The following is a 26,132-nucleotide window of genomic DNA, read 5'->3' on the forward strand; positions in this document are numbered from 1 at the left end:
ATGGCATAAAAAGTGTTAAGGTAAAGTTAGGGTAGGTAGGGTTAGCATAAACACATGTATTATACTTTTTTTTGCATTATGAAGTTAATTCTTGTAAAGTAAGTATGTTAAAAACTTGTCTAGTGTTAAAAACTTATTACAAGGACTTATTAAATCTTGATTCAACCATTTTTTGTTGTGGTGTACAATTCAAAATATAACAAAAATGCACTTGTACTGGGAAAAAAAGCCCTTTTAAAGGCTTGATTGAAAACAATAATTTCAAAAAAACATACTTTAAATTAATATGTCTTTTACAAGATCAATAGCTTTTTTTAAGAAATGAAAAAAAAACCACTGGAAATTTCACAAAAAAATAACTTCTTACACTTGATCAAATGCTGTTTAATGCAGGTATTGACGTGAAAATTAAAAAATCCAAAATTTCACAAAAATTATTAAATACATCATATACTTGAACAATAGCTATAGCCTTTTATTGCAGGCACGACAAAGGTAAAATAAAGGAAAATGAGCAAATATACAACAAAAATACACTGTACATCATATACTCCACAAAAAGCTTTGTGTTGCAGGTATGGTTTAAGTAAATACATACAATGAAACTCTTCAAAATTTGAAAATACAGTAACAACAAAAGTATACTTTACATATATACATGTACATATATATGTCATATATAACCGATTTAAAAAAAAATACTGTAGAAAGGCTTGTATAGTCCGCGGGTTTTTACCCAGGGAATGAAATTGATGGAAGGGGTGCAAGACTATACAGTACTATAGAATTTGATGACATTTTTTTTCCAGTGTTGGGATACGATATTGAACGAGGATTGACCATTGTTCAACAAGTAAACAGAAACTTTGTGTTGTCAATGTTATACTGTATTCTTGATTACTCTTTGTATTATTTAAAATAAAATAAAACAATCTAACAATGTTGACTTAGTATTTTGCATAAAAATCAGCTTTGCATCAAATTGCAAAAACCTTATCTAAGTTCCTTAACTCTGCAAAAACATTTTCTAAGTGAAGGTTTTCTAAGTTCCTTAACTTAGAAAAGGTTTTTGCAGAAGCAGACCTGGCAACCATCACAATTTATTGTGAATTTCCACATTAGAGATGTTGAGCTGAGTTTTGAAAGTTTTATTACACTGAACACCTCAAAGCAGGCATTTATATGAGTAAAAAGGATATTTCAGCACATACATACTCATTCAAACAAAACAGAAAGATTAGAAATACATATATATGACAAGATAAGAGGAGCATTAAGTCCTCCTGCACTTAAAATATCCTACAGAAATTTAAAAAAAAAATGCCTTGGCACATATTCGTATCTACCAACTAATGAATATATTAAAAATCTTGAGCGAATCACCAACACATTGACAATCACCAATGTCACCTTGGAGGAAAAATAAATATACCCAAAACATATGGTGTATCAAACATTTTTCCAACCTTATACATGTTAAAAGAAAAGATGTTTAGAAGTGCTAAACCTTATCATTGTTCTAGATTTATTTTGATGCATACTGCAGAAAAAATAAAAATAATGTAAAACTATTCTGTTTGAAAATACTTTCGAAACAAAGGAGTAGGTCCGGTAAGGACTCATTTTGGCCACAAATTTCAGTTTCATCTGACGAAAGATTTTGACCACTTTTTAAACACCTAAGTGTCTATTTCACTTGATTCAATAAGTTTATGTGAAAGATTTTAACTGATTAAGTCATTAAAAACGACCCGATTGAAGCTCAAATATGAAAAATCTCTCAAATATGCCAAAAAACGTCACTTTTCATATTGTTTTTAGTCAAAAATGAAAGTGGCCGCATCCGTGTTCATCCACAACCTTTATATATGAAATGTATTATCATAAAATACAACTTACATTGCAATATTATGGATGAACACGAATGCGGCCACTTTCGTTTTACACGGAAACCGTCTAAAATTTAACTAAAATTATAGAATTTTGAAGATTTCAGTAATTTAGCATGACTTAATGGTGCTACAACCCGATATATGTGCATTGTATTGTCAAAAAACAGCCCATATTTATGTAGCAGAAGCATTCATCTGTCCAATAAATAACTAAAAGTTTACATTTTAACAATTTTGTAAAACTGTTATATTTTTGGGCCAAAAAGGGGCCTTACCGGACCTACTCCTTTGATGCATACTGTACTTGTTGCATCCCCACTATCTTTGTCTTTTTACGTCTTGGTTTCATTACAACAACCGAAATTTACTTTTAATTTCCCATCTAAAACGCTGAGAGAAAAAACGACCAATATGCCTTCTTGGTCCACTACTTGGCAAGCGGTATGCTAATCTCCATAGGTTAACCATCCCAAGGTCATCATGATTAAGGTAATCTTTCAGGTTGAAGTTTTTTGTAATTTTACCATCAACTTTCATCTCTCTTGTCCAATCAGGTATATCAGTCAAAGACAATATAATATTCCAATCACTTTTAAGTGTACTGGTTTTCCCTTCACTTAACATCACTCCCCAATAATATGTATATGGCTGGATGATAAACTGTTGGTTCTTGTGTCTCTTATTTCTTAAATCCATCAATTCAAAGTCACAACTGTAATCCTTGTAGCCGCAAAATTCACAGATTGGATTTTCTTTTCCATATGTACATTTATCACACTTTGGACAGTGCCAAGTTCTCCAAGGTTCACAACTTTTGCACACGTCACAGTGCCATGTACAGTTATCTTGTTGCGGTTCAGATCTACAAAAGGAATAAAATATTTCTTTCCATCCAGTAATATCATCCTTTTCAGCTGTTAAGAATTCAGCTACAGTTATACCGTCAAAATCATATTTGTCTGGATACTTCAAATGCAAGCTCTCCATTTCATGAGCGTAATCTCCTGCGCGTAATTTTTTGGTCAAATGTTGTTCAAGTTCACGAACATTTATACAAACATGGTTTAGGTAATCCTTCAAACAAACATCATCAAGTTCCAATTCATCCAGGCCATTGTACACTTTTCCGCTGGGTATCTTTACGGGAATGACTTTCATCGTCTTCTTCATTTCGTCAAATTTCTTTTTTGTTATTATGTTGTGTTTTTTCAAAACATTAAGTATTTTATTCCTACGTGTAAAATCTATTACAACGTTTGGACCTTCTGTCTTCTTTTTAGCATTTGAAAAAGAATAGTCTTTTCCAGTTTGATTGTCACTGACATCCTTCACGAGATCAGACATGATATTTTTCTTTGGATTTATACAAATCTTCTGATCAAGCCTACATGCCTTTATTTGTGCCAAGATGTCAGACATCTCTGAAAAGTCTCCTCCAAACGTTAACAAATACTCCCTTGAACAATCAGAAAAGGATTGTCCCTCAAATGGTAAAAATGGCTGTCTTTCTGTCCAATTGTTCCTATCCTTGGTATTGACATTAATGAACCTCTGATAAAACTTGGCTGGGGGAACCAGTTTTGAAAACATCAGAATCTCATTTGTATTTTGTTTGACAACAAACAATTCTTCCAAATTTTCAAGTAGAATATCCATCCTTAGCTGTCTGCAGCATTCAAATTTTTCTACCTCTTTAGCAATTGCTTCACAAACTTCTGGCGAGGAAATTCCTTTAAATATTTCATCTCTTATTTCATCAGGGTAGGATGGTTCATAGTCATACATTAAAAAGGACAATGTTTTATCAATAGGATTTACTCTTAGCTGAATCTGACTGCACCATGATGGCAAGATGTCTGTTTTACCATCCGACAGCAGATGTAGTATACCATGAGGAAAACTGTTGTCAAGTATAGTGTTAATAATCTGCTCCTCATTCTGATCACTGAAAGACTCCTCATCATCAAAATCGTCCATATCAGAAGCCTCTTCATCATCAAAATCGTCCATATTGGAATCATTATTATCATGATTATCTTGATCATTTGTTTCAAAATCTCCATCTTCATCATTGTTGTGTCTTCTTTTCTTTGGTGATTTTTCTTTCTTACGCTCATTTATACAGAAGCCAGGTTTCAATTCAGTAGTGGTATCTTTTTCATTTGTGCCAAGTTTTCTTTTCTTTGTTACTTTTCTTATTTCTCCACCAGGTACCAGTTTAGTATATAATACAACTGGTGGTTCATCTTTTTCTTTCAGAGATTTCATTTTAAGTTTTTTTCTTATCTTCACAAGTAATTTGCTAGCTTGTTGTTTTGAGAATTCAGATGGGAATTCTGACAAATCTTTTGAAGGAAATTCCACTGATCCCTCTTGGCACTTTTTATGAAGCTCTTTCATGTTTTGAACAGCTCCTTTGAAACTGTTCTCTTTATCATCAGGTCTTGGAAGTGAAAAACAAAATGTGTCAAAGATTGGTCCAAAGTCACAGGCGTTCATGATTTTCTTAACAAATTCATACTTTTCATAACGTGACCCAGGCAAAAGTTCATATATTTCAAGGGGTCCTTTTTTTTTGTTCGAATATACACGCCCAAATATTGTGTCTAATTTCATTTGATTAGCAGATTCTTCTTCCTCTTTTTCTCTAGATGACAAATCATCCTGTTCCATGCTCTGGTCACTACTGTTATCAAAATCTGTTTCAGAATTATCAGAATCTTGGATACTATCTTCCACATCACATGAATCCATAGAGTTTTCTGAACCTTCACTGGCCATGGTATTCAACTCTGAAATAGAAGTAATTGTCTATTAACAAGTAACAGGAAGGCAGATCTAGACTATTGTTTAAATCAATTGTAAATTCTGCGCAGTCTTAAAGAGATTGTTAAGGTTTGTGAAAATTACTTATGAAATTTAACTGTTCATTTAACAATAGTAGACACTATGACTGTATAGGTTAGTCTATCATAAAAGATTTTTCGAGTGCAAGTACAAGTCATATCCACTGATCTACCTAGGACCTTACAGCACATATATATTGATGGATATGGTCTTTTCAGAATGTATTTTAATACCATGAATTAGGACCAAACATTTTTTTATAGAACCCAACAGAGATCAAATGAGTTAAAAGGTTTTTTAAGCACATACAAACTCATTCAACCTACATACATAAAGAAGTAGGTTAAAAACACTTATGACAATATGAGAGGCGCACTTGCAATTCTAAATGCTATGGGGATTTTAAAAAGTTGGCAGGAATATGAACAATTATATGAATACAGAAAAATAAATTAACCACAGGATTCTAATTCATTGTATAAATCCTGTTTCAGATGAGAAACAATATTTCTGCACTCAAAATTGTATGTTAAATCTAATTTTGTGTTAATGAAATTTAATAAACAGCTGTGCCCGACGTCTTATGTGGAAGTTTTATGCAATAATCATAAATAGTTTCTGAGAAAGTTTTAAGCAATAACCATATATTGTTTTTGAGACACGGGGGGACATGTGAAACCCCTAACCCTGTTTTTTTTCTTCGAAAAACTAAATATCACTATATTAAAAATAAAATTTTGAATCAAAACCAAAAAGTATACAGATCTTTAGATTAATATAACAAAGAAGTGTGTAAAGTTTTAAGCAATAATCATAAATTATTTTTGAGATACGGCGCGACATGTAAAAAAAAACCTCCCCTGTTTAACAAAATACTCAATAACTCCAAAATAAAGTTTTGAATCATCAACAAAAAGTATACAGATCTATAGATTAATATAACAAAGAAGTGTGTAAAGTTTTAAGTAATAATCATAAATTGTTTTTGAGATACGGCACAACATGTAAAAAAAACCTCCCCCTTTTTTACAAAATACTCAATAACTCAAAAATGAAATTTTGAATCATCACCAAAAAGTATACAGATCTTTAGATTAATTAAACAAAGACATGTGTAAAGTTTTAAGCAATAATCATAAATCGTTTATGAGATATGGTGCGACATGTAAAAAAACCCTCCCCCTTTTTTACAAAATACTCAATAACTCAAAAAAAAATTTTGAATCATCACCAAAAAGTATACAGATATTAAGATTAATATAACTAAGAAGTGTTTAAAGTTTTAAGCCATAATCAAGAATCATTTTTGAGATACGGTGCGACATGTGAAAAAAACACACCCCTGTTTTAGTTACAAAGTGCCGTAACTCAAAAAGTTTTAATCTTATTTTCACCAAAGAGTATACAGATCATTTGACCATCATAAGAAACCACTATGTTAAGTTTCATGAAATTTGGATAAGTCGTTCTCAAGTTACGGTGCGACATGTTTACGCCGGACAAACAGACGGACGGACACCGGACATTTGTATACCATAATACGTCCCGTCAAAATTTTGACAGGCGTATAAAAATGCAATAATTTTGTGGCAAAATGCTGCTGAAACTCCATCATTTATAAGTTGATAGCTGGGATTGAATTATCTCCCTTTGTACATATCATATATATTCCAAAAACGATGTTAAGACCCTCATGGGTAGTCCAGGTCATTGAAAACACCCTCTTTGAAATAAATTTTGTTTACTTGCTCTACATACAATGACATTATACACGTACTTAAATATCTTAATACCATTTTTAATATTATAAGTTTTCTAACTTGAAACAATTTCAGAAGGGTAACCTTTTGATCTTGATAATTACCAATAAGAACATACAATAAATATCTGAACTCTGTCATTTTGTGGTAAAAATACAAGTTTCTTTCTGTGTGTGGAAAAGGGGGGTTCATTTTTTTTTTAAATTCAAAATGGGGGATCAATATTTTTTGCACATGGAAATGAGTAGTTTGCATACTTCAAAATACCAATGTCAAAGAGAACCGATGATTACAACAGTCAAATAATGGAATTATATTTTTACCACCATTCATATCATGACAATTAAGTAAGACATTATATGATTTAGGTGATGTAGGAAGCTGCCATTTTGTGTCATTTTGTCTGATATAAAATACATACATAAAATTAGTTTTCTCGTTTGAATTGTTAGTGTTATTTTCCTGGCTTTTATAGCTGACTATGCGGTATGGGTTTTGCTCATTGTTGAAGGCTGTACCAGAGATGCAAACAGTTTTTTTTCCTGTCAGACAATGGGGCCTACAGGGTACCAAGTTTTGCCAGACCGATCAAATTTCTGCCAGACCCATATTTTCACTCAAAAATCAAATGAAATTATGCTATCGGCCATGACATATTTCCTGAACTTATCAACTATGCTTAATAAACCTCCTTCCTAGAGAGCGAATTTCTAAAACAAAAAACATGACGGAAATACGGAGAATTGTTCGGGGCGAGATGGACAAGGTACGAAAGACTATTACTGGGCGGAAATACTGGTTCCCGGAGTTAGAAAATGCGGGGGAACAGGACATTACCTTTTATTAAAGATGATCGCAATTTTATAAACAAAATACTCTGCCGCCGCCGACGGGGATTTCAGTTTTGGCGGACCCAAGCGGACTTAAATATTGCCGGCCATCAGGTCCTGCACAGCTACGAGTTTTGCCGGACCTGCATAAATTCTGCCCCTTAGGTCCGACGGGTCTGACGATTAGTTGCATCTCTGCTGTACAGTGACATAGAGTTGTTAATTTGGATGTCATTTTGGTCACTTTTAGTGGAGAGTTGTCTCATTTGCAATCATACCACATCTTCTTTTTTTATATTGGTGCTTCATAACCCAAATAAACCAATCGTTATATTTCACTCATATTTTGTTATAATCAGCTTAATAGTTCGAGCATGTTGGGAGAAATTAATTATAAATTAAAATTTACAGCAATTTGTGAAATTTTTGTAAAAAAAATCAAATCATGGCCATAGGCAATCCACATCATTCAAGAAAATACTGTAAAGTAATAAATTCTCCAATTAATGATAAAATATTCATCAAATCTGCATACAAACAGTTGAATTTTGATACAAAAGTCTTAACAGATGATTCTGAGATGACGAACACTACAAATGTGCTGTTTTGCTTTCATTAAAAGATCCCTTTCGGGTCCATTTAGACCTCTCATTCTCTCAAAATTTGTACTGTTTAGGCTAATAAAACAAAATGTTGGGGTAACTATGATAATGTATCACACATTTATGAATTAAAATGTTACAATAAATGAGTAATTGAAATGTTCAAGCTAAAAGCATGAACTACTATTCCATATAAAAGTTTACAGACTCAATAGAGGTTTTTATAAGGCCTATAAACGTAAAACTTACGTTTACGCAAAAGAGGAACATATACTTAATTAGTATATTTTTATACTTAGGAACATGTTTTTCTTTAATAGCCCAATATAGGAAATAAGAAAAGACTGTTTTATGTTTGCAATATTTCCGTGAAATGACATGGTAAGCGTTTTGCATGTTTAATTTTTGGCATATATATAAACTAATGTTTAATAGAGGGAGATCACATTTTTATGATGAGTTCACACGTAATTCGAATTCGAATCGCATTAACTAATTCGAATTAGTTTAATTCGCATTCAAACGTTTAACGCCAATTCTAATTCAAATTGGGATGCGCGTCAAATTCGCTTTACTGTCCTAATGACGTTAACTTTTAATTCAGATTAAAAAAAAACTATTTCTAATGCGAATTAGTTACTTCGAATTAGCCAATTCGAAGCAATTCGAATTAAAAAAAGAAGAGTGTGTTATGGCGATTAGCGAATTCAATTCGAATTAAAAGTACGTGTGAACGAGGCATTAATTTTTTTTTACAGAGGGTGGATCAAATAACTAGAGGCTCTAAAGAGCCTGTGTCGCTCACCTTGGTCTATATAGATGTGAATATTAAACAAAGGAAGCAGATGGATTCATGACAAAATTGTGTTTTGGTGATGGTGATGTATTTGTACATTTTACTTTACTGAGCATTCTTGCTGCTTACAATTATCTCTATCTATAATTTACAAATTTTATGAAAATTGTTAAGAATTGACTATAAAGGACAATAACTCCTTTGGGGGTCAATTGACCATTTTGGTCATGTTGACTTAATTTTAAGTCTTACTTTGCTGTACATTATTGCTGTTTACAGTTTATCTCTATCTATGAAAATATTCAAAATAATAACAAAAACAGCAAAATTTCCTTAAAATTACCAATTCAGGGGCAGCAACCAAACAACAGATTGTCTGTTTTGTCTGAAAATTTTAGGGCAGATAGATCTTGACCTGATAAACAATTTATCCCCAGACAGATTTGCTCTAAATGCTTTGGTTTCAGAGATATAAGCCAAAATCTACATTTCGCCCCTATGTACTATTTTTAGCCATGGCGGCCATCTTGGTGGTTGGCAGGGTCATGCCACACATTTTTAAAACTAGATACCCAAATGATGATTGTGGCCAAGTTTGGTTAAATTTGGCCCTGTAGTTTCAGAGGAGATTTTTTAAAAGTAGACTAAAATTTTAGGAAAATGGTTAAAAATGACTATAAAGGGCAATACCTCCTTAATGGGTCATCTGACAATTTTGGTCATGTTGACTTATTTGTAGATCTTACTTTGTTGAACATTATTGCTGTTTACAGTTTATCTCTATCTATAATAATATTCAAGATAATAAGCAAAAACTGCAAAATTCCCTTAAAATTACTAATTCCGGGGCAGCAACCCAACAACAGGTTGTCTGATATTTCATGAATATTTCAGGCCCGATAGATGTTAACCTAACAGATTATTTCCCCCTTGTCAGATTTGCTCTATATGCTTTGGTTTAAGAGTTATAAGCCAAAATCTACATTTTACCCCTATGTTCTATTTTTAGCCATGGCGGCCATCTTGGTTGGTTGGCAGGGTCAGGCCACATATTTTTTAAACTACATACCCCAATGATGATTGTGGCCAAGTTTGGATCAATTTGGCCCAGTAGTTTCAGAGAAGATTTTTGTAAAAGATTGCTAAGATTTACGAACTAGAGGCTCTAAAGAGCCTGTGTCGCTCACCTTGGTCTTGTGCATATTAAACAATGGACACGGATAAATTCATGACATAATTGTGTTTTGGTGATAGTGATGTGTTTGTAGATCTTACTTTACTGAACATTCTTGTTGCTACAATTATCTCTATCTGTAATGAACTTGGCCCCGTAATTACAGTGGAAAATATTTTCTAAAAATTTACAAAAATTTATAACTAGAGGCTCTAAAGAGCCTGTGTCGCTCACCTTGGTCTATGTGAATATTAAACACAGGACGCAGATGGATTCATGACAAAATTGTGTGATGGTGATGTGTTTGTACATCTTACTTTACTGAACATTCTTGCTGCTTACAATTATTTCTATCTACAATTAACTTAGCCATGTAGTTTCAGAGGAGAAGATTTTTGTAAAGGATTACTAAGATTTACGAAAAATGGTTAAAAATTGACTATAAAGGGCAAGAACTCCTTCAGGTGTCAACTGACCATTTTGGTCATGAAAACTTATTTGTAAATCTTACTTTGCTGAACATTATTGCTGTTTACAGTTTACCTCTATCTATAATAATATTCAAGATAATAACCAAAAACAGCAAAATTTCCTTAAAATTACCAATTCAGGAGCAGCAACCCAACAACAGGTTGTCCGAATCATCTGAAAATTTCAGGACAGATAGATCTTGACCTGATAAACACTTTTACCACATGTCAGATTTGCTCTAAATGCTTTGGTTTTTGAGTTATAAGCCAAAAACTGCATTTTACCCCTATGTTCTATATTTAGCCATGGCGGCCATCTTGTTTGGTTGGCCAGGTCACGCCACACATTTTTTAAACTAGATATCCCAAAGATGAATGTGGCCAAGTTTGGATTAATTTGGCCCTGTAGTTTCAGAGAAGAAGATTTTTGTAAAAGATTACTAAGATTTACGAAAAATGGTTAAAAATTGACTATAAAGGTCAATAACTCCTAAAGGGGTCAACTGACCATTTTGGTCATGTTGACTTATTTGTAAATCTTACTTTGCTGAACATTATTGCTGTTCACAGTTTATCTCTATCTATAATAATATTCAAGATAATAGCCAAAAACAGCAAAAATTCCCTAAAATTACCAGTTCAGGGGCAGTAACCCAATAACGGGTTGTCCGATTCATCTGAAAATTTGAGGGCAGATAGATCTTGACCTGATAAACAATTTAATTTCATGTCAGATTTGCTCTAAATGCTTTGGTTTTTGAGTTATAAGCCAAAAACTGCATTTTACCCCTATGTTCTATTTTTAGTCATGGCGGCCATCTTGGTTGGTTTGCCGGGTCACGCCACACATTTTTTAAACAAGATACCCCAATGATGATTGTGGCCAAGTTTGGTTTACTTTGGCCCAGTAGTTTCAGAGGAGAAGATTTTTGTAAAAGTTAACGACGACGGACGACGACGACGACGGACGACGGACGCCAAGTGATGGGAAAAGCTCACTTGGCCCTTTGGGCCAGGTGAGCTAAAAATGTTAAAAATTAACTATAAAGGGCAATAACTCCTTAAGGGGTCAACTGACTATTTTGGTCATGTAAACTTATTTGTAGATCTTATTTTGCTGAACGTTATTGCTGTATACAGTTTATCTCTATCTATAATAATATTCAAGATAATATCAAAAAACAGCAAAATTTCCTGAAAATTACCAATTCAGGACAGTTACCTAACAACGGGTTGTCCGATCCATGTGAAAACATCAGGGCAGATAGATCTTGACCTGATAAACAATTAAACCCTGTCAGATTTTCTCTTAATGCTTCGGTTTTTGAGTTATAAGCCAAAAACTGCATTTCACCCCTATGTTCTATTATTAGCCGAGGCAGCCATTTTGGTTGATTGGCCAGGTCACGCCACACATTTTTCAAACAAGTTACCCCAATGATGATTGTGGCCAAGTTTAGTTTAATTTTGCCCAGTAGTTTCAGAGAAGAAGATTTTTGTAAAAGATTACTAAGATTTACGAAAAAATGGTTAAAATTGACTATAAAGGGCACTTACTCCTTCAGGGGTCAACTGACCATTTTGGTCATGCTGACTTATTTGTAAATCTTACTTTGCTGTACATTATTGCTGTTTACAGTTTATCTCTATCTATAATAATATTCAAGATAATAACCAAAAACAGCAAAATTTCCTTAAAATTACCAATTCAGGGGCAGCAACCCAACAACAGGTTGTCTGATTCATCGGAAAATTTCAGGACAGATAGATGTTGACCTGATAAACACTTTTCAGATTTGCTCTAAATGCTTTGGTTTTTGAGTTATAAGCCAAAAACTGCATTTTACCCCTATGTTCTATTTTTAGCCATGGCGGCCATCTTGGTTGGTTGGCCGGGTCACGCCACACATTTTTTAAACTTAATATCCCAAAGATGATTGTGGCCAAGTTTGGATTAATTTGGCCCAGAAGTTTCAGAGGAGAAGATTTTTGTAAAAGATTACTAAGATATACGAAAAATGGTTAAAAATTGACTATAAAGGTCAATAACTCCTAAAGGGGTCAACTGACCATTTCAGTCATGTTGACTTATTTGTAAATCTTACTTTGCTGAACATTATTGCTGTTTACAGTTTACCTCAATCTATAATAATATTCAAGATAATAGCCAATAACAGCAAAAAATCCCTAAAATTACCAGTTCAGGGGCAGCAACCCAATAACGCGTTGTCAGATTCATCTGAAAATTTGAGGGCAGATAGATCTTGACCTGATAAACAATTTAATCCCGTGTCAGATTTGCTCTAAATGCTTTGGTTTTTGAGTTATAAGCCAAAAACTGCATTTTACCCCTATGTTCTATTTTTAGCCATGGCGGCCATCTTGGTTGGTTGGCCGTGTCACGCCACATATTTTTTAAAGTAGATACCCCAATGATGATTGTGGCCAAGTTTGGTTTAATTTGGCTGAGTAGTTTCAGAGGAGAAGATTTTTGTAAAAGTTAACGACCACGGACGCAGCGGACCACGGACGCAGCGGACGACGGACGCCAAGTGATGGGAAAAGCTCACCTGGCCCGAATAAAAATGGTTAAAAATTGACAATAAAGGGCAATAATTCCTAAAGGGGTCAACTGACCATTTCCATCATGTTGACTTGTTTGTAAATCTCACTTTGCTGAACATTATTGCAGTTTACAGTTTATCTCTATCTATAATAATATTCAAGATAATAACCAAAACCAGCAAAATTTCCTTAAAACTACCAATTCAGGGGCAGCAACCCAACAACAGGTTGTCCGATTCATCTGAAAATTTCAGGGCAGATAGATCTTGACCTGATAAACAATTTCCCCCCCCCCCCGCCCCCTCCCCCCATGTCAGATTTCCTCTAATTATATAAATGCGTTGGTTTCTGAGTTATAAGCCAAAAACTGCATTTTACCCCTATGTTCTATTTTTAGCCATGGTGGCCATCTTGGATGGTTGGCTGGGTCACCGGATACATTTTTTAACTTAGATACCCCAATAATGATTGCGGCTAAGTTTGGTTTAATTTGGCCCAGTAGATTCAGAAGAGAAGATTTTTGTAAAAGTTAACAGATGACGCCGGACAACTACGACGGACGACGGACGCAAAGTGATGAGAAAAGCTTACATGGCCCTTTGGGCCAGGTGAGCTGATAATAGCGAAATATTATGGGGGATCAAGAAAATTTCATTTCTTTGATTTCAAAATGACCAGCCCAAACCCCCCACCCACCTCCCAGATAAAAAATGATAAGTCCCTTGTGAATGACAGACTTCATTTTTATTTTTACATTTCCTGATCAATGTGAAAAATCTATTCTTGGCAAAATGATTGGTAGACATTTAACTTTACTTAATAAATTTCATTTTTTTCTGAATTTTCATATTGTGATGTCATGAAAAAAGGAGACCATCATGCAGTGGCGGATCCAGAACTTTTCCTAAGGGGAGGGGGGGCGCTGACTGACCTATAGGGGGCTTGCATGCTTCAATGATTCCCTATATAATCAACCAAATTTTTCCCACAAAAGGGGGGCCAGGTCCCCCCTGGATCCGCCTATGCCATGCCTGATGATGTCACATAAAAGTACACAACTTTCTTCAAATCTTTTTAAAAGGAAAACACAGATTTCCAACTGTTATGATATTTCTCCAATCTCAACAGTTAAACTTTAAAGTCATATGAAACCTCAAATTAAAAAAAAAATATGCATATGTTTTTTAAAACTAAATGGATAGTTTTCATTATACAACTTATATACATATACTTTTTTCTGAGGAAAATTCTTTAATTTGTCCACATTTAGAAGAAGTTTACATATTTTTAATTGCTTGCTGCCAGGAAGCAATTCGCCGACATATTTTCCGTATGCATAGTGACCTAAGCGTGACCCTCCTCGTAAAAATCCAGTGATAGCAATACGCATGAATCTGTCATTAAAAATTCAATATTTACTAAATCCATCATCGCCTTTACAAACAAATAAGTTAGGATCCTTCTTGAAAAAGTCATTAGAACTGAGGGCAGGGGACTCTTAACAACTTGTTTGTTGTTAAAAAAAAAATTTGATGCTGTTGTTATTGTGTATGTTTAATATACCTGGTATATGTTAATTGTGTTTATTGTGTTAATATATGTTGGTCACAAACTGTAAAGTTTATATGACTGTTGTGAATTAGTTTTAGTTTCAGTTTAGCACTTTATCACTTTTATTTGTTTAACGTTTTACCGCCATTTTACGTAACAATAGGCCCGCAACGTCGTCACTTGCCAACGTCTCTCTTGTATATATTACTCTAGTAAAGCATACGAAACATTGAAGACGCTTTTGTGTTTACTCGCCTTTATTATTGATACGTCCAAAACATTGGTGCCGTGACAAAAACAGAAGAATACGAATTTAAAAGATGAGTACCGCGAAGATGAAGACCAGACGAGCTGGACATCGGGGAGTTCTTACAAAGTTACTGAAGAAAGTGGAACCGAGTTCCGAGGAACTTTTGCAGGAATATGACGTTAGTGAACTTTCAACCATTCGAGGACTTATTGTGAAGAAGCAGGAAACGATCGATCAACTGAACGAGAAGATTGTGGAGGAACTATCGGAAGAGGAAGTGAGCAAAGAAATAGAGGAAGCCGACAGATACACATATGACATAGAAATGAGTGTAACTAAACTTTCAAAAATCATTAAGGAATCGGAAATCACAGTCAAACAGTCAAGTAAGTCATTGCTAAACCCAAATGCACACGAGTTTATTAATTACACAAATCATCAAGAAAGTCAGCCACAACCCAGTTTCATGCACGCAAATACATCAGCGTCCGTTTTTTCAAACTCCAGCATGTACCACAAACTTCCCAAATTAAATTTACCAACGTTCGGTGGGAATATGTTAGAATGGCAACCCTTTTGGGATTCGTTTAGTGCTGCCGTACACGATAACCTGTCTTTAAACGATGTACAGAAATTTAATTACTTGAAATCTCAACTGTTCGGAGAAGCCACCCAATGCATAGCAGGTCTACAAATAACTAACACAAATTACGGACAAGCATTACATGTACTGAAACAAAGATTCGGTCAACCACATAAGATAGTACAGACATACATGCAGAGTTTAATCAGCCTTCCTAGTCCAACGTCAAATATTACACATTTGAAAAAATTCTACGACAGTATGGAAAACTACATCCGTGGCCTTGAAAGTATAGGGGAGTCTCACAAGTCGTTCGGAAGCTTTTTAGTGCCCATAATATTAAATAAATTACCTGGGAATATACGAGAAAACATGGTACGTGCCCACGGAGGCGACCACTGGAACTTGCCGTCGTTACGGCAAGCTATTCAACATGAGATAACGTGAAGCGGGTCAGTCGGTAAACGGTGATGATATAGAACCAAATTACACACCCACATCAGCATTCTTTACGGGTACAAATCGCAACTTCGTAAATCAGAAAGGAAAAAGAGACATAACCAAGAAGCCGTGCATCTTTTGTCAAGGAGTTCACGCCCCATTAGCTTGTAAAACTGTTACGGAAATTGAAGCTCGAAAACGCATTGTCAAGGAGAAACAGGCATGTTTTAATTGCTTAGGAAATCACAGAGTTGCCGATTGCAAATCCGATAAAACGTGTAAAAACTGTAATAAACGACACCATACTAGCATTTGTTCAAAGAACGGAACACACTTGTATACCAAGTCTAAAGATAGCATTACATCAAAACCAGATACCGATGCCGAAGTCGCAAGCATGCATTCATCAACATCATCAGTTAGATCGCAGGTATTGTTGAAAACCGCGATAGCGCCTATCACGTATGACAAGACACATTTTAACACCGCCAATATACTATTCGACGAAGGAGCCCAGCGAAGCTTTATCACTCAAGAGATGAACCTGAGACCACATAGGAAAGAAGCGATAACGATATCCGGTTTCGGTGAATCCAACAAGAAGGTTAGAAATTTACAAGTTGCTTCTATTTATATAAAAGGTCTAACGAATACGCTTATCCCTATTGAAGTTCTTATAGTACCACAGATTGCTTATCCAATACATACTTACGCAAGGAACCAGTCGAGCTTTCAGCATTTAAATGGATTGAAGTTAGCCCACCCAGCTTTACAGGACGAGGATTTTGAGATATCAGTCTTAGTTGGCGCCGATTATTATTGGGATATAGTTGGAGACAGAGTAATTAGAGGTTCCGGACCAACCGCTGTACAGTCCAAAGTTGGATACTTGCTATCAGGACCTATACAATTGAACACTAACAGTAATAATCAATCAACGTCATCGATTATGAACATTTTGATCCCACACAGACTAGAAGAATGTGAAATACATAAATTTTGGGAAATCGAATCCATAGGAACAGAAACAGACAGCGAAGTGAAAGCGAAAACGGACTTACAAGAAATGACCACTTACCAAGAGAATAACATTCATTTGAAAGACAATAGGTACATCGCCAAGTTTCCATGGAAACCAGAACATCCGGAGTTGCCTAGCAACGAGATGATCGCCAGAAAGAGAGCATACAACGTGATAAACCGACTTGCTAAAGAACCAGAGATGTTTAAGATATACGGTAACATTATCAACGACAAAGAAAATCGAGGTTTTATAGAGAAGGTTGAGACCCCGGATGAGACTACTAATCGAGTACACTATATTCCGCACCACCCAGTGAAAAAAGATTCATCGACTACACCGATACGTATAGTATATGATTGCAGTTGTCGTCAAGATTCAGAATCACCCAGCTTCAATGATTGCCTTTCTTCTACACCGCCGCAGCTTAATAAGCTAACAGATATACTTACAAGATTCCGCTACGGGAAATACGCCTTAACAACTGATATTGAGAAAGCATTCCTCCAGATTGGACTAGACGAAGAAGACCGCGATTCCACCCGATTTTTCTGGCTTAGAGACCCAAGCAACCCCAAGAGTGAACTTGAGACTTACAGATTGAAGGTAATTTTATTCGGAGCGACATGTTCGCCATTTATTCTAAACGCTACATTATTGAAACATTTGTCAACGGTTACAAGTGCTACAGCTGAGATACTCAAGCGAGATTTGTATGTAGACAACGTACTTACAAGTGTTAATACGGAAGAAGCAGCCTTAAATTTCTTTGAAGAATCTAGAGAACTCATGACAAATGCAGGATTTAATTTGAGAACATGGAAGTCAAATAGCAAGCAACTTAGCAACGAAGCTACAAAGGCAAACGTACTTGATACGGATAGCGAGACGAAAATTCTTGGGATGCGTTGGGATGCGAAGTCAGACATATTGACATTTGCGAAATTAAATGAAGATCGTATAGATATTGATAATTCACAAGCGACAAAGAGAGAAATATTGAGTAAATCATCGTCAATTTACGACCCACTCGGAATTCTTGGACCAGTGACCGTAAGAGCTAAGCTACTGGTACAAACATTATGGAAAGAAGGATACGATTGGGACCAGGTGTTGCCTAGCAACATAGTTAAATCATGGTATGAAATTTTAGATGACATCCGAGATGTAACAGTTAATACGAAAATCGCACGACATTATTTCAACGATCAAAATGAATACGTAAGTAACGAGAAAATCACATTACATGTCTTTGTTGATGCCAGCCAACGCGCTTATGGAGCCAGTGCCTACTTGTGTAAAGGAAACACTTCTTCTCTCGTAATTGCAAAAAACCGGATCGCTCCGCTCGCCAAAATGACATTACCAAAGCTAGAATTGATGGCTGCAGTAATAGGAGCTCGAATGGCTAAAAACCTCACGAAAACCCTAAAACCACAACGCACAGTACTATGGAGTGACAGTCAGATCGTTCTGCACTGGATTTCGTCTTTAAAATCATTTGGAAGATTTGTTCAGAATCGTGTGATAGAAATTAAAGAAACGACACAAAACTACGACTGGAAATACGTACCAACAGACTCAAATCCAGCCGACCTTCAAACTAGAGGAAAACATCAACGCAATTCAAAGAATCGACTTTGTGGATGCAAGGACCGTCGTGGATATCAGATGAGAACAGTTGGCCTACATGGACCCCACAAATTAAACAAGAGACTCTTTTGTTTACGACAACAGATGACAGCGAAAAGACAAAACCGTGTGCTTTAAATGGAATTTCGAAAATAATCGATCTATCAAGATTCTCGTTATTGAAGAAGTTACTACGAGTTACATGCTACGTGTTTAAATTCGTTAATATATGTAAAAGTAAGCGACCGTATAACTTGAGGAAATATGCTAGACACGGAAAAGATATTACGAAAGATGAAATTGACCGCGCAACTCGTACATGGATTACAGATATTCAAAATGAAAAATTCAGTAATGAAAAGCAGCAACTCGCAAACCCGTCACATGACAAGAATCTACCGTTAGTAAGACAACTGCGCTTGTTCATAGATACAGAAGGTGTCATTCGATGCGCCGGGCGCATACACAATTCACAGTTAGACGACTCCGCGAAGTTCCCAGTGTTACTACCGAAGAAAAATCAATTTACGGACTTAGTTATATTGAACGCGCACCTGCAGATGTTACATTCTGGTGCTGGACAGACAATTACGCAAATCCGCCAATCATATTGGATACCTTCCATTAGACAATGCGTTAACCACATCGTACAGAAATGTGTGAAGTGCCGAAAAGTGACCGGAAAAGCATTTCCACAGCAAATTTCGCCTCCGCTACCAAAGGATAGAGTCACCGATATGATTCCGTTTACGACAACTGGTGTTGATTTCGCTGGACCACTATTCGTTAAAGATAATGAACTTGTTGCAAAATCGTATATTTGCCTATTCACATGTGCTTGTATTCGTGCCGTACACCTAGAACTAGTTACTGATATGACAATCGAATCATTCAAATTAGCGTTTAGACGATTCGTTAGTAGGAGAGGAATTCCGAGTACTGTGTATTCCGATAATGCACCAACCTTTGTTTCCGCCTCACATGACATTCCGAAAGAAATGAACATTCAAATTAATTGGAAATTTATCCCGAAAGCAGCACCGTGGTACGGTGGATGGTGGGAGAGACTAGTTGGAATTACGAAAACAACATTGAAAAAAGTACTCGGAAAATCACAAGTAAATTCTGACGTATTACGAACAACTTTGATAGAAATTGAACGTGTAATCAACGATCGTCCGATTACATATGTGTCGTCCGACATCCGAGATCCAGAGCCGCTAACGCCGTCACATCTACTGCAGGGAAGAAGATTATCGCAAGACAACAATTCTGATTCAGAGGACAATAATTTTAATTTAGATTTCACAGAGGCTAACAAACGTTTTAATCATAAAGTAACTTTAATTGAACACTTTGCAAAACGATGGAGAATGGAATACCTCACCGGATTAAGAGAATTTCATCGCGTCGCCGGAGACCAAAGCGCACATGTGAAAATCGGTTCCGTCGTACAAATCATGGACAATTCACCGAGAATGATGTGGAAACTAGCTGTTATAGAAGATTTGATTACCGGGAAGGATGGAGTCGTAAGAGCAGTCAAACTACGTACACCAAATGGACTGATTACCACGAGACCAATTGTGAAACTGGTGCCACTGGAAATATGAACTTTAATTGTTAAAAGTGTTTTTTCAATACCCTTTTTATGACCAATACATGAACAGTAATTGCATTTTGCGGCCCCCAGAATGTTGTGAATTAGTTTTAGTTTCAGTTTAGCACTTTATCACTTTTATTTGTTTAACGTTTTACCGCCATTTTACGTAACAATAGGCCCGCAACGTCGTCACTTGCCAACGTCTCTCTTGTATATATTACTCTAGTAAAGCATACGAAACATTGAAGACGCTTTTGTGTTTACTCGCCTTTATTATTGATACGTCCAAAACAATGACAATAAAATATTTGATTTGATTTGAATTGATTAAAATAAGCAATTACCTGTATATGTTAAACATGTGCTAAATACCCATGCTTTTTGTTGATTATTTACTATAAGGTGACAATCCGTAAACTTCGCCTTCAAAACACGGCATTTAATGAGTAGCCATATTTGTTAAATCATAACAGACAAATAGAAAAAAAAAATATTGACAATTATACGATAGATTTGCGTAAAAAATGATAAAATCGTGCAGAGAGGACTAAGTTTATGATATATACATGCATTGGTTCAAGAAGTGGATGAACATTATTTTTCACCAGTCACTCGTTTCTTATGACTTTAAAGTTTAATTAATTATTTAAAAAGCTTGGTAGGCCTCATGCTTTAAATATTGAAATTTAATTATAACTGTCTCAGGTGGAGAAATATGTTTATTCTCTTCTTGCAGTTGTAAAATCTATTTATCTCTGATGTAGCTGACTCCACTCCCACAACCCATTACAGACATTACCCCTCTCCACATTTTTGGATAATATATTAATGATTTGGCAGTCTGCGATGTTAACCACTAGCCCGATGCCCCAGACTAGTAATTTTCAGCTCGGACTAGTAAATTTTATTTATCTCTAGCCCAATCAGACTAGTAAGAAATATAACATCCTCTCTATGTTGTTTAAAATTTAAACATATTTGACATGTTTGAAGTTCAAATCAATGCAGAAAAGATCTTCAAATTAATGTGTTGCCAAGTCTAAACTATCGCGATTTATAATTGTACATTTATTATTAAAAGACTATGAGGAATAAAAAAACTATAAATCACTTGACAACTCTGACATTGTTTTTATTATATCATTTATGGACAGCACACATGACTAAAAATAAATAGTGTCACAAGTTTTCCTTGTTTAATCATTTTTTGGAAATTTTATGTAAAATCCTTAAAATTAGCTAAAAACTAGTTGTGTCAAAGCGACACAAATGGCCCCGTCCCAAAATGTTGAAAAATCTGCAATTTCAATATAAACACATGTGGACACAATCATGATGGTAGTCTCGCATTTCAAAAATCAGCTCAAAATCTGGAGGGGAATAGAGAAAAAACCGTATAACTGTGAATTCCAATAATTTATCAAAAGCCTGTAATTCAGCAGAATGAAACTTAAGCTTGACCTATAACGCATCATGGTTAACTCACATACCAGTGGTGGATCCAGAACTTTTCCTAAGGGGGGGCCCGCTCCAGTCATGCTTCAATGATTCCCTATATTATCAACCAAATTTTTGCCCACACAGCCCCCCCCCCCCCCCTGGATCCGCCTATGCATACCAAAATTCAGCCCAATATCTGAAGTCATTAAGAAAACTAGAGGCTCTAAAGAGCAAGTGTCGCTCACCTTGGTCTATGTGAAAATCAAACAAAGGAAACAGATGGATTTATTACAAAATTGTGTTTTGGTGATCACGACTACACAACTATTTTGCGTGCATATCGTTTATGTGAACGATGTCAACGTTGACCAAAAAATGTAAGAAACAAATGGACTAAACGACTATGCGTGTAATCGTTTACATTGTTTAGGTTAGATAGTCTGTTAGCCGTTGGACGTCAGAGTAATCTCGGACTAGGTTAGAAACAAATGAGCTCTAAATCAAGAGTGTATCCTCTTTATCTTTTACTTGATTGGTGTCACAGGCACTTGTTTCTATCTATAGGAAGGTCGACTATCCATATAAATAGAAATATATAGGGATAGTAGATCTTCCCATGGATAGAAAACAATTAAGTGCCTGTGATTGGTGTTCTTGAATTGAGACTTGTGATTACGAACATAAAATTTTATGTATTTGAGACCGGAGCCAGCTGAGGCTTAGTCCAAATTATGACGTCTTGAAAGGCTATATTTTTTTCCTTGACGCCTTACATCGTCCTGTAGCTGCATGAGGCCCTGTAGCTGAGGCTGAGAAAAGTACTATTGACTTTTCAACTTTGTTGACAAGAATGGCAATAGTTATGAAGTTCGTGAGCTTGTAGGGTAACAAAAGAGATGCTTCTGATTTTGGAATTTTAATTGTTAACTTACTTTATGGTAAAAATCAATCTTGCGAGAATTCTGAATTAAGATTTAACGAGGGAAAGTTTCCCGCCATCTGTCATTTAACTCTAATAATAAAACCGTATCGGACATAATCAAGAATAAAATCCGGTTTTTAGACATATATCTGATGTAACTGTGGGCAGCCTGGGACTTTTATACTTATATTAAAGTACTGCAGCAGTCCAAGCAGTAGACAGGACAGTGTAGAATTCAGGTGATGTAGAAGAGTTGTCGCATCCATTTGATAGGAAAATGTTGTGTTTTTTTTTTTATTTGTACGTCAAAGCCATGAAAACTTGGATGATACATGTTTACCCCATTATCCTAAGTTTATTTTTCCTAGTCTGAAATGATTTGCATACTCTTAGTGTGTGATTATTATCAAAACAAGTATGATTGATAATTTATCGCCACTGCAACTCTTGTAGACTTCTTTTGAAAAAACGAAAAATTATAAATCATCCTTAATTATATTGGCAGGAATAGAGACCGTGAAGATTATACATGTTTACCTTAAAGTTGACAACATCTATGTACGTTTCGATAGTAAAGTGTATCGTCTGATTGTAGATATTCTTATGGGCACAAATTGAGAATTACACATTACAAAAAAAATTAACTATTTTTTCAAGTAGTCACTGAACCATGAAAATGAGGTCAAGGACATTGGAATAGACATATGCGACTGTCGGAAACTTGGTAACATGAGGCATCTATATACAAAGTATGAAGCATCCAGACCTTCCACCTTCTAAAATATAAAGCTTTTAAGAATTTAATTAAGGCCGCCGCCGCCGCCGGAACACTATCCTTTTGTCGAGCTTTCTGCAACAAAAGTTGCAGACTCGACAAAAACTATATGTACTTTGATCTTGGTCTATATGGGGAGTCTTGCTTTTCCCTTCTAGGTGAAATTCGACAACTATAGACTAAACCACGTTTGGTGAAGGATGTAGGTTAGGTTCAAAATATAGCTTTACGATCCCCCCTAATTTCAGTATGTTGATAGTTCTGCTAACTTGAACTTTGACCTGCTAACTCATTAAAATTGGTTTTATAAATTATCATTATTATTATTATTGATGCATTGTCAGGTAAATTCCGGTCAAAGTTCCAAAAATGGTTCATAAGATAAATTTTGAAGCTAAAATGTTTTGAAATTCCAAATTCTATATAACATAAGCGAATAGGGTCCCTTGTGGAACAGAATTGTTTGCAGATGTTTGACGCTAGCTGCAAACTATTGGCAGCCTTTTGCTGCAGACTTGCTGTAAGTTAGCAGAAACATTAATGTTTGCCGTAAGATTGCCAGAAAGTTTAATATGATAAAGAATATTTGCCGCAACTTGAGGTTGCAGAAAACTTTCACAGTTCTATATATTGCCGCAAGATTGCAGAAAACTTTGACCATTCTATATTTTTGCAAGAACATTGCAAGAATTATACAATATTGACCTGGCATGCCTAGCTGGCACTTCCTGGAGGCAAACAATTTGAAATTGTGGCTAGGTCATGTTGGCTATGTTTAGAAAATGCATTTCACATATAAGAGACCAAGGAGGCATTTTGGTTCAATAAATATATGATATTCAGCATTTCCTTAAATCTCATAAGTTTACAAGAATTATTTCAATGACTGTTTGTATACAGGCAGGAATTGACTTTTTATAAATGTTGCTGTGTAATTTGAAAGAGATAAATTGAATGTGTCTACAAAAATGGCACTGGTATGTGTGCAGTTCCTGCAAGTTTGCCGCAAGTTTGCATCAAGCAACTCCCGCAAGCTTGCTGCAAATCTAATTTGCATAATGATGTTTGCAGCAAGCTTGCCGCAACCTTCATTTACATGGTAAAATGGTTGCGGCAATATTTTTCGGTAAGGGGTATGATTGCCAATCAGACAAACTATCCACCAGAGTCCAATCATTAGCGTGAATTTAAGCAATTATATGTCGCATCAAAGACATATATTACTCTGGCCTAGTACAGACTTCCACAATGTGCAAAACCCCTCAATAGCTGTTGCAAACCTTAACATTTCGACACATCAAAATATATTAGGTATTAGCAAACTGGGTTTGATAAAGATATTGCCACTTATGGCTTTAATAGCTGTCCAGAAACACAAAATGTTTTACGTCTATACAATCATGTTACATAATAAGCAGAGTTCGACTCTTATACAAACCTTGCTGGCAGGGTTCATTTGACCTTAACCCGATTTTGTAGGATCATTGATTTGATAATGGATAATGTTAAGGTTTATGTGATATTTATAGTAGAACCTTCGTCATGTTCATACTCAATAATCACAGTGTACAAGCGGACAGTGACACAAAACGGAAGTTGCTGATCTGTCCGACGGCGATCGGCTCGTTGTTTTTCAAAAAAATATAGAATATCAACACAAAGTGTCCCATAATGGATTGTTCAGCAGCTCAAGGTAAGTGAATAACTACAATGATGTATTTTTGACCATTTAAAGCTTATTTTATACTTTTAGCATCAACCGTCTTTTTAAAATAACTCCTGATCATGAAGAGGGGTCAAAATTTTGCGATTTTTCGAGTCATAAATCTTAACAAAACTCCGAAAATTCAAACATTTTCAAGATTTTTAATCGATACATAGTTGAATAATCATATTCCGCATACACACACAAAAGTTTGGTTCATTTTTTTTTATTATATTGTCACAATTGAATCTTTTCTATTCAAAGTGTACTGTCCGCCTCGTTGCCACCGTATGTTTTCATACTGTCCGATTCGTTGGTCATATTCATGATCGATATCTTAAGCAAAAGTAAGATTGAAACATGCAATTTATCCACATTCATGACCGATTTCCTAGGAAATATCAACATTTATAAAATGTTACTGATTATTACATATAAAAAGCATTGTTAATGCATGCACATGAAAATTTAATATACGTTTCTCTAGTTTGTTTTAGGAAAATGGGGCACGTAGGTGATTTTTATGGTATATTTATTCATACATTCATGTGGAACATTGTTATTTTTATCACTTAAAAACATAAATAGGGGTAATAACTTTTCATGAAAAATACAACCATGCAACAAAAGTTATTTCTAGGCCTTTTATAGCTGACTATGCGGTATGGGCTTTGCTCATTGTTGAAGGCCGTACGGTGACCTATAGTTGTTCATTTCTGTGTCATTTAATTTGTTCTCTTGTTTAGAGTTGTCTCATTGGCAATTACACCAAATCTTCTTTTTTATATTTATAAACGTTTGACACAGAAAATCAAAACAATAGTTTTTTACACCCAGTTTGCGTCTAATTTCACCAATAATCAAACAAATCTCATGGCTTGGAATTCAAGTCAAAAAGAATCAATTGAAAAGTTACGGTGTACTTGAATGGTCCATGAGTTTGTTTTCCTATTGCCTTAGTAGAGGTAAGAATACTTATATACACACATTTAACATGAAGTATGCGGCGAAGCCTTTCTTGTTAAATTTTTTATCATAACTTGCATTTATTCTGTATGAGTTATTATTCAATTCTTATATGTACAAATCATCGATTAAATAAATTAATATGAATACATTCACGTTACTTAATACATGTATTTGTAATCGCTTAGGCAGTTGCGGATCCAGGCGGTCGGGGGTCCGGGGTTGGGAACCCTAGTTACTTTTTTTTTAATCTTTCATCTGGGTATGAATTCTCTCTTAACAATTTGCACGAAAACAAGCATGTTGT

General features: G+C 35.2%; 1 protein-coding gene across 1 annotated transcript; it reads right to left on the reverse strand.

Moving 5' to 3' along the window:
- Positions 1 to 2,185: 2,185 nt before the first annotated feature.
- LOC143069204 (uncharacterized) lies at positions 2,186 to 22,474 on the reverse strand. The gene is made up of 2 exons (XM_076243719.1): positions 22,390 to 22,474; positions 2,186 to 4,684 (listed from the first exon to the last, which is right to left on the reverse strand). Exon 2 carries the CDS (start codon positions 4,671 to 4,673, stop codon positions 2,241 to 2,243), a length of 2,433 nt encoding a protein of 810 aa, XP_076099834.1. The 5' UTR covers positions 4,674 to 4,684; positions 22,390 to 22,474; the 3' UTR covers positions 2,186 to 2,240.
- Between the last annotated feature and the right edge of the window lie 3,658 nt (positions 22,475 to 26,132).

This window comes from Mytilus galloprovincialis, chromosome 3 (assembly GCF_965363235.1).
Source record: "Mytilus galloprovincialis chromosome 3, xbMytGall1.hap1.1, whole genome shotgun sequence".
In the NCBI taxonomy this organism is placed as follows: domain Eukaryota; kingdom Metazoa; phylum Mollusca; class Bivalvia; order Mytilida; family Mytilidae; genus Mytilus; species Mytilus galloprovincialis.

What these genes read in the sequence shown, in the direction of transcription:
- LOC143069204 (XM_076243719.1), bottom strand. Translation starts at nt 4,673, where the DNA reads ATGGCCAGTGAAGGTTCAGAAAACTCTATGGATTCATGTGATGTGGAA.